Source organism: Tetrahymena thermophila, assembly GCF_000189635.1.
Source record: "Tetrahymena thermophila SB210 genomic scaffold scf_8254422, whole genome shotgun sequence".
Classification (NCBI taxonomy): domain Eukaryota; phylum Ciliophora; class Oligohymenophorea; order Hymenostomatida; family Tetrahymenidae; genus Tetrahymena; species Tetrahymena thermophila.
In genome coordinates this window covers 126,131-143,257 of record NW_002476204.1, presented here as the reverse complement: position 1 = coordinate 143,257, position 17,127 = coordinate 126,131, and the positions used below count along the sequence as shown (strand labels likewise).

General features: G+C 22.9%; 3 protein-coding genes across 3 annotated transcripts; 1 reads left to right on the top strand and 2 right to left on the bottom strand. All coding sequences in view use genetic code 6, as the record gives it.

Moving 5' to 3' along the window:
• Positions 1–43: 43 nt before the first annotated feature.
• On the bottom strand, positions 44–8,536 carry TTHERM_00691470 (transmembrane protein, putative; the record flags this gene model as incomplete). Its single annotated transcript, XM_001032112.2, has 10 exons — positions 44–248; positions 315–476; positions 528–811; positions 882–1,137; positions 1,187–2,452; positions 2,504–2,552; positions 2,620–2,835; positions 2,897–5,064; positions 5,123–7,974; positions 8,027–8,536. The coding sequence occupies 10 exons, from the start codon at positions 8,534–8,536 to the stop codon at positions 44–46; spliced, it is 7,968 nt and encodes a 2,655-aa protein (XP_001032112.2).
• Positions 8,537–8,622: 86 nt separating this feature from the next.
• TTHERM_00691460 (transmembrane protein, putative) lies at positions 8,623–10,534 on the bottom strand (the record flags this gene model as incomplete). The annotated part of the gene is made up of 4 exons (XM_001032111.2): positions 8,623–8,638; positions 8,693–9,122; positions 9,171–9,981; positions 10,055–10,534. The coding sequence occupies 4 exons, from the start codon at positions 10,532–10,534 to the stop codon at positions 8,623–8,625; spliced, it is 1,737 nt and encodes a 578-aa protein (XP_001032111.2).
• A 1,403-nt stretch (positions 10,535–11,937) lies between these two features.
• Positions 11,938–16,043, top strand: TTHERM_00691450 (hypothetical protein; the record flags this gene model as incomplete). The annotated part of the gene is made up of 2 exons (XM_001032110.3): positions 11,938–12,817; positions 12,868–16,043. The coding sequence occupies exons 1-2, from the start codon at positions 12,004–12,006 to the stop codon at positions 16,041–16,043; spliced, it is 3,990 nt and encodes a 1,329-aa protein (XP_001032110.1). The 5' UTR covers positions 11,938–12,003.
• Positions 16,044–17,127: the final 1,084 nt, after the last annotated feature.

Below are 17,127 nucleotides of genomic sequence, written 5' to 3'. Positions count from 1 at the left end.
GCATTTATTTATCATTAATTTAAAAACAAAACTCAAAATATTTTCATTGCTTTTAAGCACTTCTGAAACTTATTGTTTTTTTCATCTTCTCAGCAAAGGCTTCTCTGTAGGATTATACTGGATTATTGCTTTGATTTTCATTATTTCTTGGTGTGAATAAAGATGCTATAACTTTAGATTCTTGTTGCTGCTAAAAGTGATTGGTTTAGTTTTATTGTTTATTTTGCTATTTTTTCATCAGTTTTTATCTACAATTATTATTTATGATTAAAAATAAATAAATAAGTTTTATTAATTATTGTGTAATATTTTACATTTATTATTGCCTATTCAAGTTATTTTCTTTAACTTTAAAGTTTCTTGGTATTTACTTTGTCTACTCATTCTAATTATGCCCTAAATCTAAATCTTCTTCGGTCTTTTACTACTGCTGAAATAGTTGCTTAATTAGCATTTAGTTAGAGTTGCTTAAATTGCTTTTTTCATTATTAAAGTTAATGAAATGAATTTCAAATAATAGAAATTACTTTTAAGGAGAGATTATGGAAGGCTAAGTAACGTTGTTAATAAATGATTATTCTGTCTTGAGAATCTTATTTTCTTCATTTGCTTATGTATCAAGTATTTCTTCAGTTTTAATTCTGTCTGACTATTATTCTATTTGTAATTTTGTTTGATTTGGATAAAAATCTGGAATGATTATTTAATTTAATTGCTAAGGAATTTAGTCATTATTCTTTTCAGATTAAATTTCAGGATCTTCTTCTTAGATTTCTTCTGAAATTGCATCGAATTTGCCAATAACTCTTGACTAATATAATTTTTTGTTTGTAATTTAAAAAAAGATTATTTTTTTATTTAAATTAAATTTATAAAGTTACTTCTGTTATTATTTCATTAACCTAAAGCTTGTTTAGGTTTAGTGATGTATCGTGCTTGGTATCAACTTCTCTTTGGTCTCCTAAAAACACACTTAATTGTGTTGATTTTTTTAAAATCTCTTTAAATTGCTAAGATGTTTTCACTTATGAAACTCTATAAAGATTTGATTGACTGCTTCCAAGCTACAGGTGCTAAACATAAAATTCTGCATTCTTATTTAGCTTTTTCCTTTCTATGAAATCTCTTACATATATTCTATTATTAAAATTATATTAATTTCAATTTTTTATTGAAAAAACTATACGATAAGCTGCGCCATAGCTATTAGGCATTAAATATTCTTGGTTGCTGAGGAATTTTATTTTCTACACACTTTCTAAGAAAAGGTATTTTATATAAGAAAATATAGACTTGCTATTTTGTTATCTGATAGGAAATACAGAGATATATTAGATACACTAAGAAGAGTAGATTAATTATGACTATAACCCAACTCAAATAAGAATATTACTGAATTTCTAAGCCTGATTAAACCAAAACTAAGAAAAAGAAGGTAGACTAAATAAATGCTGATTTTTGCTCTAATTCGTTAAAAAACTTTTCTTTGTAAGGCTATAAATTTTGAAGTGAGTAAGAATATATTAATATAATCAAAAGAGAGATTATGCCTTAGTAATAAATGCTCTAATAGAAATAGTTGACAATAAAAATTAAGGTAATCTTGATTATTATTCTTATGAACTCCCAATAATAGTATTAAGGTTTATAATCTAAATATAATAATCCGTAATTTAAAGTATTAAAAAATGTAAAAAGTTTTTTTCTAATTCTAAAAATTAAACAAAATCCTATCAAAGGAACTAACAAAGCCCAAAAAAAGAGAAGAGGAATTATCAACTTAAAAGAGTAATCATAAAAATCATGAGTAAAGCACATTTTAGAAATTGCGGATCTAATATAGCTATTTTCTCCAATACGTCTGCAAGAAATTGATGAAACAAGCTAAGAAATAACGCTATTTTATATATACAGGATAAAGAAAATAATAGCGTTTCGATTTGCATATTATTTGTATTGTACCTTCTTCATTTTAATAAGACAAAAGTAAATACTAAGATAAAGAACCAAATATATGATTTAATATATCTAAGACCATATTATGATCAAGTACTCAAAAGGTATTTTCAGGTATTCAAAATCTATCAGTATACAATCAAAAGCGAATGTAGACTTGTCTACAGGGTCTCCAATATAATCTACATACAACAATCCAAATGAAGGGTATTAAGGATGATAATATTTCAAGCAAGATATAACCTACACATAATGAGCGATAATTTTTATAAATGCCGAAGTTGAATTAGTTTGGGAGCTCTTACCTAAGCTGACTAATGTCATCTTTCTCATTAAATCTGCCATGACAATCTGCTTTGAACGATCAAGCGATGTTTTGATAGACCAAACTAAATAACCTGTAATAGCTGCCTGCAGTAAAAACATGATAAAGATTTAAGCAAAATTATTCTCACATTAAGTACATGAAAAAACTTCATTGTTGATTCTTGTGTACCTTTTTAAATAATTTTTCCTTAAAAATTTAATTTAAAATATTTTTTATTACTTTTTTCCATATACTTCTCCTGTAATATCACAATCTTCGCACAATGGACCTTTTAAAATAAATTTTATTATTTAAATTTATAAAGAATAATAAATAAAAAACAAGAATAATATTACCTATATGTCCTTCTAAGCATTTATCCTCTCCTAAACAAGCATCAGGATTGTTTTTACACTCTATAATTATATCAGTCATGTTATTTTCCCTCCAAAAACCGCTTTTTATCTTTATAATATCTTTTTCACAAAATGTAGCTTTATCACTGGGACATAATTAGCACATTTTTTTGTTATTATTTGGATCATAGCTTCCCTCAATTAAGGAGTACTTACCTTTATTTTATAAATATATATTTTTCATTAATTATAAAGTAATGAGAAACTATCAACTTACCTTCTGGACACTAAAAACACGAATAATAATTTTTTTTATTTTATTCATCCACAAATTCCAGTCTTTATATTTCTCCTATTAAACATTTCCTAAATTTAAGCTTAATTTACAGGATTGGTTATTGATTTTTCTATAAACCGTCAACTTAAGAGTTATCAATAAAATCAGAAGTGTAATAAATATAACCAACTTCACCTGGAATGCCAAATATTCGGAGCCTATCATTAGTCAAATAAGAAATTCCGCTTTCTATTTTCTATTCAAAATCTGATTGATTTATTATTTTAAGATTGACTAACTTAATTGGTTTTATTTTGAAATTAAGAGAATTTGTTTGATCATTTGAAATAAGCTACTATTCTTAATCAAATAGAAGTATTTTGAGACTGCTTAATGAGTCTCCACTTCTAAAATCTTCGATCACATAGTTTTATCCATCGAAATCTAAATCATATGCTTACATGTAGCTTAAGCCACTATCGTAATTAATCCCAAAAATAGCTGCTGAGTTATTGATAAATTTTAAGTTTTTATGAATATTTTTTTAGATAGAATTATTAATTTATTGCAAATAATCATATTAATTTTAATAGAATACTGCTCCACCAAATTAGCCACTGTTTTAGATGAAATCCGTGTTAAATAAATTTAGCTACGAGTTAGAAAAGCATAATGCTCCTCCAAAAAGATACGCCTTATTGTTAATTAATCTGGTATTATTTATAAAGTTGACAAAACTACTAGCTGCATCAATAGGAGAATTTAAAATTAAAATATTTGTACACTTATAAGAAACATTATCCTCAAAAGAAGAGTTTTCAATTTGCAAAATACTTGTTTCTGTATAAATCAAGCCATTAGTTGAGTATTTATCTCCACTTTAAGTAAAATTGCAACCAATGACATTAATTAATTAAGAATCTTGAGATTAAATAACATGATTTATTCCTTTAATGTTTATAAAATTACTATTTTTTATCTCCATATGTATTAACTCATAACATTTTATTATAGTAAATAAATTTGAAAAGCTGATCTATTGTTACTATTCAAAAATTTAAGTTGAATTTTCATCTTATTTTTCTTGTAAAATAACAGATGAGTTATAATAGGGTATTTAAAATATTAAAGGAATAGGAGCATTTATTCCTGATGATTTTGATACATTTAAATTACTTATAAATACCTTCTGCTTTCTGAAGTTTAAAATACTGTACGTACTACTATCTATTTAGCACTCTTCAATCTCTGAGTCAATTAAATAAAAGTTAGATTAATAAACTTAAAACTAAGAGTAAATGTCGTAGTCTATTGCGATTTCACTTGAAGAGTTTAGCAAACATATCGAAGTATTGTTATAAAACAAAGATTTGCTTATAGTTGTTTATATTATTCCTTAAAGATCAAACAAAATGGACGCTGATGCCACATTGTTTTTAATTTTAGCACTAATTATTTCTGCTTTCTAACCGAATTACGTGACAAATAATTCGCTATTAGTTATGTTTGAACTCATAATTTATAGCTATGATATAAAAAGATATTAGAATGATAAAGCTGTAAACCTACCTAAGAATTATGCTATAGTGAAATTATTAGCAGTTATACCTTCCACCTCAAAATTAACCAAAGAAATAAAGTTGCATTCATAAAATTAAAATAGAGTTTGGTTATTAAATTAACTTCCAATTAAAATAACACCATCAAATGTTATATTATTAAAGTATTGAATATTAAATAACAGATCTGAATTAAAATTGTTAAATTGTGCATTGTTAAAAATAAGAGAGTTATTAACATCCTTCGCAATAATTGAAATTGATGAGTTTATTTATACAGTTGAATTATCAATTTTTATGTTTTATAAAATTAGCTTATTCCAATTTAAAAATATTTAAATATTTTTTAATTCAGAAGCAATTGAAAATTTAATTTGTGATATTCCGCTGATATTCAAAGTACTCTGCTTAGAATATTTGAAAATCGGAATATTATATAGCAAATAAAAAACATCTTAAAATAATAAATTTATTTTAAATTTACTCACTTTGAAATTTTGAATTTCTTAATTTTTTTCAATCGAATTTAACTCCTCTTAAATTTCATTCAAGCCATAACTGTCAAGTTTCATTATGCAAGAATCAATTTACTTCAAATTTATATAATGCCTAAATTCAATATAAAACTTTAAATTAGAAAGAAAACTCATTCATAATTATAATTTACCAAAAAATTTCGTGATTTGAAAACCCAAAAACAATCAAATTCACTTATGAGTTCAAAGGTTGATCAGTAACCATTTCAACACTTACTATTATAGGATTCACTATTTTAATTTTCTAAATAAATTTTTAGGTATTTGGAATCATGCTATTATTGAAGTTGATAATCTAATATCCTTTGAGGCTAGTTACTATCTAAAAGTCAGCAAAGTAATTTAGAAAATTGGTTCGTGGATTTAAGATAGGATCATTTATTTTATAAAATGAATCTTACAACAAAAAATTAGAATTTTATTGATTATATTGATACAAGTTTAAGCCTATACATGTGCTTAAAAAAAAGGAATTAAAAGTACTGCAAATTTTAATGTAGCTATTGAAAGATAAACTTGGAACTTAAATGTTATTAAGCAGTTGAAATTTATCTAAATCCCAAATATAAATTAAGCCTTATGAAAAAACAGGAGTGATGAATATTTTAATATTTTGAAATATGTGAAACTCATCAATACCCTCTGTGATAATACTTTTCTAATCTATCAGTTAAGTATTAAAAATTAATTCGGCATTTATAAAATCTATTTCATCCAACTAAATTTAGTCATTCATATCTTGTATTTTACTTTACTTTTCTAAATAACTTTTTAGAGCTTCTTTATAATTAATAGGAAGAGAGCTTAAAAAATCAGAATTAGGATATTTTATGTTAGAAAGGCTCTTGCAATTAATTTCTTCCTCAACCACTTAATTAACATTTAAGAAGTAGTCTTAGTTAAAAGTTATTTAATAAAGATTTATTTGCCCTGAATTTGAATAAAAGAATATTTTTTAAGGATTTAAAGGATTAATTGCAAATCCATTTATGAAACTAGTAAAATCATTTACAATTAGAGAATTGCATTTACTCAGCAAGGGATTGCATAATTAGAATGAACCGTCGAAATAAGCTATTATAGTAATCAATCTAGATATCATTAAAATATCTTTAATATGCTGTTTTTGAGGAATGCTAGCCTGAATGCATTAAAACATAACATCTTTTGATGACTTTAATTTTTAAAATCTAAGAACTAAAATTTCATTAGGAGCATTAATAATATAGAAAACTTGTGGGAAGAAGATCGACTAAATTAATATCTAAATTATCTGTATTTTTTACTATAAAATAGAGTTTATAGGTAAGCTTTCTAACTGGGTATTCTTAATTTGATGCTAATATAATAAAATTTTGTATTAGGAACACTTCATCAAAATACAATTGTCGTAAAAGATAAAATAGTCCTGAACTGAGCAAGTTTGCAAATTTTAATATATCAAAAAACTATTGTGAGTATTTTGGTCTATAAGGATAAGTTTAGATTCAGAGTTTCTAAATAAATACATATTTAATTTAGAGTTGATCGGTTTTATTGAGTTTGTACTCTCTTGATAGCGATTTTGAAATTTTTGAAAGAATGGGCCATTTATTATATAAGCCAAGTTATATATAAGGATATTGTCAGAAGTTTAAATATAAAGTTCCATGTATTCATGAATAATAATAATTTTCATGCAACCACTAGAATATGCTGGAATATCCATATTTATTCTCTGTATTTCTTCTCCATTTTAATATGAAGAAACCAACAATTAATCACGTGAACATTAGATTATTAAGTCTAGCTATTCGTCTACAATAATAGCCTTTATTTCAGAGTTGAGTAGTGTTTGAAATTCTAGTTAGTATTCATATTTCTCTGATATCCCATATTAAATTTCTTTTAGGTACATCTAAGGATTATTTGTATTTGAAAATTCTATTTTCTTCCAAGAAAGCACAAAAATATTTCCACTTTAACTTCCTATTACTATTTTTTTTTCATTTTCTTTTTCTTTATATTTTTAATCAGTATAATCTAGAATCTAATTGTATTTTTCTAAAGAAAACAATGGATATAAAAATAATACACTATAGCCTGTAGTGTCTAAATGTATTTATTATATAGGTAACATCGTTTTATAGTTGAAGATAATGATTCTCCCATCACTCTCAGTAGCAATTAAGTTGCGTCTGAAAAGTCCCAAGCTTATCTTATCGCAACTTCTTTAAAATTTAGAAAATGTTTATAGAATTTGAAGAGTTTGATAATCATAAAAAATTAGCTATGGTTGCGAAGTACAAACTATAATCATATCATCTACTTAATCATAAATAACATCGTTTATTTAAAATTGAAGTCTATTAATTTTTTTATTTAATTAAAAATTAGTTAAATTCCATATTTTTATAGAATTCAGTGAACTAACGGTTATTATTTCATCTTTCCCACCTTATATTAAGAACCGTATTTAACTACTATGAGGTTTCATCTAAATAAATAGCATTTTATAGGAACTATACTGATAGAAAACTAAAGAATGCAAAGAGCTGGTAATGTTCATATTTGTGTCATATTATACCCATTTTAAAGCTGCAATTAAATAATCACTTCCTTCTTTATTTAAAATCAAAAACTAATCGAATCCTAAAGATGTATAGTTTTGAATCATATTGACATTTGTATCAATAGAGTAGAGCTTTTAAGAATCTTCTAAAATTTACTTAGAATATATTTTTATTTTTTAAATATTTGTATTGTTATAATATGATGACATTAAAATTTAGCCTGTTACACTATCAAGCTACATTTTATTTATTTACTGAAAATCTTAAAATCTTTTTTTTATCAAGTAATCATTAAAATAAATGGAAAATGTTTCTCCTTAATCATTTTAGTATAAGTATTCTCTAGTCTCTTTATTGTAAATAATTTCGTCAGCCTCTATAGGTATTTTTTCAATAATGTTTAACAAATTCGGAGTTGCAAACATGTAAAACTTTTTAACAATAAAATAATTGAATATTTATTTAAAAAAAAACAGTAATTACTTATTAATCTTAGGTGCTTAAAACAATTCTTTTCTCATTGACAATAATTGACTTTATATAAGAAATATCTTCAAATTCCCTATAAGCAACTCTACTTAGATCTGATTTACTTATAATAGCAATAGAAAATTGATTGTAGAAAACATAATGTTAATTTAAGATAAAAATATTCTTCTAAATAGAATTTTGAATATTCACTTTGGTTTCACTTTTTAAGGAATCGTTGTATAATATCTGAAGGTTGGAGTCGAATATAAAAAAATCAGAATCTACTTAAACTAAAAACTAAGATAAGTTTTAGTCATAACTTAAAATAATTTAGCTATTTTAGTTTTAACTAACAGCTGTACTAACTTACAAATTTATAGTCATTTAAAAAGGTATTATTTAATATGATAACAACAATAGCATTTAATCATTTTAACTGAACACTAAAATCTATTAATTGGCTTAAATTAATAAAATTTAATTTGGACTAATGCTAAGACTATAACGAAATTAAATTATCATATTTTATAAATCTATGACAATTAAACTGTTATTTTGGTGTATTTAGTCAATTATTGAACAAATATAATAAGGAATTTGCTAATCCGTCAATAAAACGCAGTCCTACAAACTTATAAATAAATTGATAAATTATAATAAAAATAAAAATAATTTTACTGCTAACTCTGATTTGATGTTATGTCTATAAAAAACTCTAATATATTTAGAGATATATTTTTATCTAAATCCTAGTTTAAGTTGATCTAAAATTTATAAAGTCTTTAACTATTAAATGAAACTAAGCTATTTATATCTAGTTTTTCATTCAGCAATAAGAATTGATTCAATTACTAATCAAATAAATATTCAGTCTTTATTTTACCAGAAAAATAATCCCAAAAAAACATCTTTGTTTTTTAATTTATAAATATGATAAATCCTTTATCTAATAAACTAATTGCTTGTTAATATTATCCTTATTCAGTAAAATGGGCTTCCATAAGTAATTGTTTATTTTGATAATTCCAAATTTTTACATAGGAGTTGTGATAGCTTATAAAGAGCTTCATGGTTTCATCAATCATTATTCCATGAATATCTAAAGGACCTAGTTAATACATAATTTATGATATCTTTTTGTCAAAAAATAATTTACCTGATAAATTATCAATTTTTGTGCTAAGGTTATTATTTTCTAAGCAAGACAATTAGGATATTGTATTATTTTAAATGTCATAAGCAATCAAATATTCTTTTTCCAAATTATTTTTAGCATAGGCGATAATAAAATTACCCCAGTTTTATATTTAAAAAACAACATCACTTGATAAAGAGACTGTCTTGAATGGATCAAAGTAAAATTCTTCCCAATCTCTTCCAACAGTAGGAACGTTGAAAAGATAAATTGTTCCCTCATTATCCACAGCAGCAAACTACTTTTAATTATTGATTAATATATATTGTCTTATATCATTTTTTATTGGATTTATCAGAAGTGATTATTTTTCATCAAATGTTATCAAAGAATATATCAACAAACTATTCTGTGATAGCCAAAAAATAGTTTCGTTTCTTTATTAAATAATTAAGAATTAAGATGGTATAACATTTAAATCTTTTGAGTATTATTTTAATTATATTTGGTTTGTGGTGCAGTAAGCTTTTATTATTTCAACTGTTCCTTCTTCTGATAAATAAATAAATAGTTAATTAATGACATTACTTGCACTTATTACTTAATAAATACTATTCCTCAAAGTAAGATCAACTAATTAAAAATTAATTCTTCCATTACTATTTTAGAAATAGCTTATGACTCTCAAATAGTTCTATTTAGACCAAATAAAGTCAATTTAATTACTCTAATTATTACAGTCTGTAAACATATTTAATCCTTCTATATTATCATCCTATCCAAAAGATATATTTGTTAAGACTTAATCATTCATGTAATCATATATTTCTATCTATATTTTAAATTTGATTTTGAGTAATTAAATAAATGAAATATTTATAAAAATAAAGCTATATAAAAATTACTTGGTTTTATAATAACTTAAAGTATATTATAGGCAAGCAAGGGTGAAATTCGCTGATCTCATTTTAGAGTATCTTTTTATTTTTTTAGTTTAAATTCGGTAAATTTGTTATAGTTTATTACTATGTTAAATAATTTATATTAATTAGCTCTCCATTTTCATTAAGCAAAGTTAAGATTGCTTGATTGAATTTATCTAGCTTAAGTGCTACTATTGAGCTTTAAGAAGTATTTATAACTCTTGCATAATGGTTCTTAGACAAATTCCATATTATTATTTCTGAGTTTTCACCATAAGAGAAAAGTAAAGAGCTATTTTATTCGTATACTGCTCCATTAATTTTTCCAGAATGGCAAATATTGTTAAAAGATTTTAAATAAGGGCATTGAATTTAACTATCTTAAGCAATAGTAAAAGCTTGTTGAATATAAAGAAGTAAAGTGTAGGCTACTAACAAAACAAAAGTATTAATAGGTTTCATTTCTATGAGAGTTTACTATGGTTTATTTTATAATAAATAATAATTGAATGAAGGATACTTGCTTACAAATATATTTATCAATTTAAATAATGATTTAATTTCTACAAACAGCTCTAGATTCTTTTTATATCAGAATTTTAGAATTCTAAGTATAACAAAAGTATTTAATTAAATAAAAGTAGAAAACTATATAGTTGAAAAATTTATTTAATCTTTCTTTTAATCTTTCCTCAACATTTTTATGTCTTAAAAAAATATTTAATTTTTAAGTTAATGAATGATAAAAAGCTTAATTATTTCTATTATTTAAAATGTATTAATATAGATTAATTACTCAATTTTTTTATTTGTTGTTTAACTCATTTTTATAAAGTTACCATACTTGAAAAGTAAATAAAATATAATTTAATAGCGATTTAAAAATTTGTTTAAATATACACTCTACTAGTAACACCTTAAGAAACTACATTTTTTTAATTTTTAAAAATTTTGTAAAAATTTATATTGAAAAATAAAAAAATTTCTATTTTCTTTAAAATGTTTTATTTACAAGATATAAATTTTAATATGAAATTTAAGCTAATTTGAATTAAAATTCAAAAATATTAACAGAAATATTTTAAAATATCTTCTAATACAAATAATTTAAGCTATTAAAACAATAATTAGCATGAAAAAAACAGGTATTAAAAATTATTGAAATGCAGATTTTATTACTTCAGCTTATCAATAAAAATATTAATCGAATAGAATAACACACATCTAAAATTAATTTATTATTTTAAATATTTTTACTATGATAAATATAATAAAAATGTGATTTTTCATAAGTATTTTAACTAAATTATTAAATTTTATATTTGAAATAAGTTCCCTAAATTACATTTAAATTTAAATTTCACTTTTGCTTTAAATAATACTATTAGAATAATTTTTATTTTTTATCAAAATATTAAAAATATTTAAGTTAATAATATTAATAACTTATCTTTGTTTTGTAATTAAATTTTTATTATTATTATTTAATATAAAAATTAATTCAAAAGGAAGTAAATAAACTTAAAACTTTAAAAACCGAAGAGGATGCTACAATATATAGATGAGTTCTTTTATGAAGATTAAAAAATTATTTAAAAAATTTTATTTTCAATTAGTCTCATGAATAATTTGTTAAAACTGAGCAAATTATGCTGCTTTTTTTATTTACATTTGATAATTTGCTTTAAATAAGTGACCCAAAATTGAAGTATTATTTCCCAATAAAATTTCTTCACTGTTGTTAATATAAAAAAATTTTATTATCACTTTGAGTTTATTATTCTAATTAAGATGTGTTATTAAATAGTTAATTAGTTAGTTAACGCTATCAAAACTTTTTAATAAAGAAAAAAAATTATCACTATTAAATTATAATATCAAAATTAAATACTATTTATATTTTAAATATTTTTGTTAGGAAAACTACCAATATGAAGAAATTAATCACTCAAAATTCTTTTTCTCTAAATCAATTAGACAGCTTTTCTAATTTACCTGACTAGAAAGGTACCGAATCAGAACAGCGATTAGAAAGAAATGCTTCAAGCTGTCCAGAAGAGAACATTTAGCAGCTACTTTCACCTTTTATTACTGAATAAATGAAGAGATAAGACGACGAAATATGGAGTTAAGGCCACAACAATAGCTAAATTCATTAATTCTATTCCAATGGAGGTAAAAATGATATTAGTAATAATGTATCTCATCTTTAAGAAAGTAATTTAAATGATTTTTCATATGATGATGATGAGGAAAATAAGAACATAACCATTGGTGGAATACCTCTCTAAAACATCTACGAAAATAGTGAATGGATCAAACCATTTTAGTGCTTTCTTTGTAACAATGTAGCTGTATAACCTATAAGATGCACTAGCTGTTCAGGCTTGTTTTGCAAGGGTTGCATCCTCAGCTGGGAATCTAGAAATGAATTGAGGAAAGTTTGTCCCAAATGTCAGAATCAATAATCATTTAACATTTCTACATAAGAATCAGAGCTTAAACCAGATTACAATACTTAAAAGTTTCTCCAAGATATAAATGTAGATTGCGTCTATAAAAAGAATGGATGTCAAGATATCATAACATACGCAGAGTATGAAGACCACGTCAAAAACTGTCCTAAAAGAATGAAAATTTGCTTAAATTGTGGAGAAAATTTCATTTATGACTAGTCTGACTTGCATAAAAATTTATGCTAGTTACAGAGCATACAAATGGATAATAATAGATCTATTTCCGAATGTAATTATTAATTTTTATTTAAAAAATATTAATTTAGATCTATAAAATAGATTCAATTCGTCCATCACAATTAGGATTTTAAAGTGATTTAAAAACTTTCTCAGATTTACCCTCAATCGGTGGCTCTAACGCGAACATATATAACAACTAATTTGGAACCAATAAAAATGCAAAGCCTAAGCGAAATTCTGAAAAAATTCATGTAAGAAATTTTAAATAAAACCAAAATAAGGGTAGATTTGACTCTCCTCATAGTTTGTCATACATAAATCCAACTTTATAGCAGATATAAGAAAACAACAGTATGAACTAAATAGAAGAAATGTGCATTCATGAAAATGAGTAAAGGTAATAGCAATAAATGTATTTAGAAAATAGTAAGATAGAAGAAGAGAGTCAATTATTAAATTAAACAGAAAGTAATAAATAAGTAGATCACCAAATATCACTATAAAAAGTTAGAAACAGTGATAGACAAACAGGCTCAAACAATAATAGTGGTATTTACAACGAATAAAATAACAGTAGCTATATAAATTAAAACAACTAGAGTATTGATAAACAAAATAATTAGTTAAATGCGATATAAGTGTAACCTTAGCAAGTGATAAGCATTAGTCAAAATAATTCACATTTGATCATAGGAATTTCATTTCTTATTTTAATTCTTCTTTCTTTGTTATTGTTTAACCAATACACTTAAACTCAGCAAACAAAATAAGAAATAAATGATAATACTATCTCTAAAATTTATAAAGACTCTTTCCAATTCCAAAAAGAAATTTAAGAGTATTTAAATTAAATCAGAGAAAAATACAACAACTTTTAGCATCAACAGCAGAATGAAATTACTTCTGTTAAATCGAATATAGAAAACTATATCAACTCCATAAAATTATTATAGCAAAGTTAGGATGAGTAGTTGAAAACTTAAATTATAAGCAAAGTGCAAGAGCAAAATGACAAGATAATAGCAGCTGTAAATAATTTAAAGCAAGATTATGAAACCAGCCTAAAAGATTTAATAAGAAAATAAGAATTCTTTCAAAATGATTTTACAAAATTTAAATCTAATTTTAGTACAAATGATTAAAAAATAGAATAAAATAATCAAATGATTATAAGTCAAATAAAAAGTGATTTAGATGCAATTTTAGAGAGATAATTAAGCATATAGCTTGCTGAAAATAATAATGCATTGAAATAAGTGGTAAGCGATCTAAGCAGTATCGATCTTTTTATTAAGAAACAAGATCATGAATTATAGCAAATTAAACAAATTTAAACATAATAATAAGAGATTTAGTCAGAATAAAACTAATTATAAAAGACTTCCGATAAACTGTATCAACAATTTTATGAAACTTTATAAAGCAATATCACAGCAATTCATTAAAATCTTAATCATTAAATAAATAACAATAAAATATTGTTTTAGGAATAAATGAAAATTTTAACAACAGACATTAAAAATCTAAGCTAAAATTCAGAAGAAAATAAGTAAATTTTACAAAACGATAACAAAGAAGTAAAAAATTTAATTAAGACTTACAATTTAGAATTAAAAACATCAATGGAAGAAATTTTAATACAGATAAAAGATTTAAATAAACAAATGTAAGAATTGTAAATAGCTCAATAAAAATAAAGTAATAATCTTTCTCAAAAATACGAATAAGCTATCAATCAAATTTAATTAAATAAGGAACAATCTGAATAATAACAAAAGTAAATATATAATAATCTGAATGAAAAATTATCTCAATAAGATGTAGAATTGTAAAAAAAATTTGATAATTTATTTGAATAAATTAGCGTATAAATTCAAAAATAAATCAAAAACAATTAAATAGACTATGGAAATGAATTTGAAAATATAAAATAAGAGCTTAATAAGCTAAGATAACTTTTTGAAAGATTAAGTTTAAATTAATTAAATGTTAACAACTAACAGTTGCCTAATAACTAAGTTAATAATAATACAAATTAAGGTAGTTTATTTAATTCTGACATGAAAGAATATTTTGAATAACATTTAACAAAAATTTATTAAGACTTAAATTTATTAAAATAGTTTAATAATAACTAAAATTAACTCATTTAATAATTAACTTAAAATCAACCATCTAAATAAAATTATCAGGATATTTAACTAGTAATCAACAAGCTTACTCAAGATGTTTAAAATATTTCATTAGAAATAAGCTAAAAAAGTAAAAGTGAAGATCAAAATTAATAAAATTAATATAAAATAATTTAAAATCAAATTAATTAGATGGCATAGTAATTAGATAATATTACCAAAAATTAAGTTATATAAAGCTAAACAATAACCTAATTAAATAGTTAAGGTTAATAGCACTAATTAGCTGAAGAAACTTAAATTAAAAAGTTATCTGCAGATGTCATGTTAATGAACTCTATGCTAAATAAAATATTAGAAGCATAAAACAAAAACAAAGAAATCAAAATTGAATAATTAGATCTCAGTGAATTGAAATAAAATTTAGAATTATAATTAGAAAAATTTATCAAACACAGCGATAAATAAGCACCTCAGCTTTAAGAAATATAACAGTAAATTTAAATGTTGTAATAAGTTTACTCATAAGAAAATTAAAAACTTGCAAAAAAATTAGAAGAAGATAATAGTAAATTAATTGAATTAAAATAATAATTAGAAAATATTTAAAAACAATTACTTAATCTGAATTCAACTTAAATAATACTCAATTAAAATAGTTAAAATGATATTAACCAAACGAATTAACCTTAAGATTAAAAATATAAAAACATAAATTAGGCTAATTAATAATAGTAAATAGAATACTCTTAAGTTATTATACCATTTAATTATTAAGGAGAAGAAGTCAAAGTATAAAAATTGAATTACTTTTAAGTTCCAGAGATTGAAGATGGAAGCAAATTTTTAGGTTGTAATTCAGAAATAATATAAGAGTTGTCTTTTGGAAAAAATAAACCTTAATTCAGTCCTTTCATAAAAGAGATAGATTAGACAGTTTAAATCAAATAAATTACAACTTATTACAATCAGTTAAATTAATTGGTATCTTTACAATTTGAATTTAAGAATAGTTCTAATAAGCTTAAATGTGGAAATATCAAGAATTAGATTTTTAAAACACAATCTATATAAATAGAAAGTTAGTTGATTTAAATTTAAAAAGACGAGAATCAGTTTGTTTTGATCATTTCCAAGCATTGATATTCTTAATGAAAGTAAAAGTTTTTTTTATTATTTATATTTTTTCAAAAAAATAATAAATTAAATAAGCATCAGGCAATGAGTTGTAACAGCAGCTATTCATATATCTCCTTTCTCTTGAAGTTAATATTGACTTTTATGGCATAAATTTATTAAATAAGCTTTCTTTTACAAAATAGATATAACTATTAATAACTTTAAGGATCTAATTTTTATATTTTATTTAAATCAGGATGAATTTATTTGTTCATTTATTCATAAATTGTTAAATATTTAAGTTTATATATGCTATTTTTTATTTTCACGCCTTAGATTTTTAATAAGTTACAATTATCTTCTTATTCTATATCTAATAACATATTTTAATTCTTTTAAAATGTATCTTCAAATATGAATTCTTTTAATCTCCATAAAGATTGATTTAAAGATTTTTATAATATGTCTAAATATTTATATTAAATATTAAATTTCAATACTAATCTATCTAAATTTTCCAATTTTAATAATAAATTGCTTAATTTGTATAAAAAAGAAATCAACAAAGTTTTAATTTATGCTTCCACATTAAAAATTAAAGTTAACTAAGTTAATGAATTTGTAATAAATCCTGTGTTTAATTCTTAAAGAATATCCTATTTGATACCACTGTCTTCTAACTAGCTTAAATCAATGTGGTATTTGATAAGTTTAATTTTTTTAATATTTAGCTACTTAATAAAATTGCTCAGACTGTTATAAAACAGGTCTTTCTTTAAAAGAAATTACTCTTTAAAATCTAACTAGATAGCTATCTGTTAAATTTTAGTTTTACTAACAAATTAAATGAGTTATTCCTATACTAAAATATCACAATTATGAAAAGATATATCTAAATAAACTAGACTTTTCATATCCAAAAGCTTACTAAATAAATTTAAAGGGTCTGGATCTTAGAGCTCTAACTTAACTTACTTCAGATTTAAAAATGGAAACTATAATATAGATGCATGGTCTAACTTTATTTCACTTTAAAGCTTAAAAGACTCAAGATTCATAATTTATTTTAGTGCTTTTGAGATAATTCCAACACATTAAGTGTTAAACT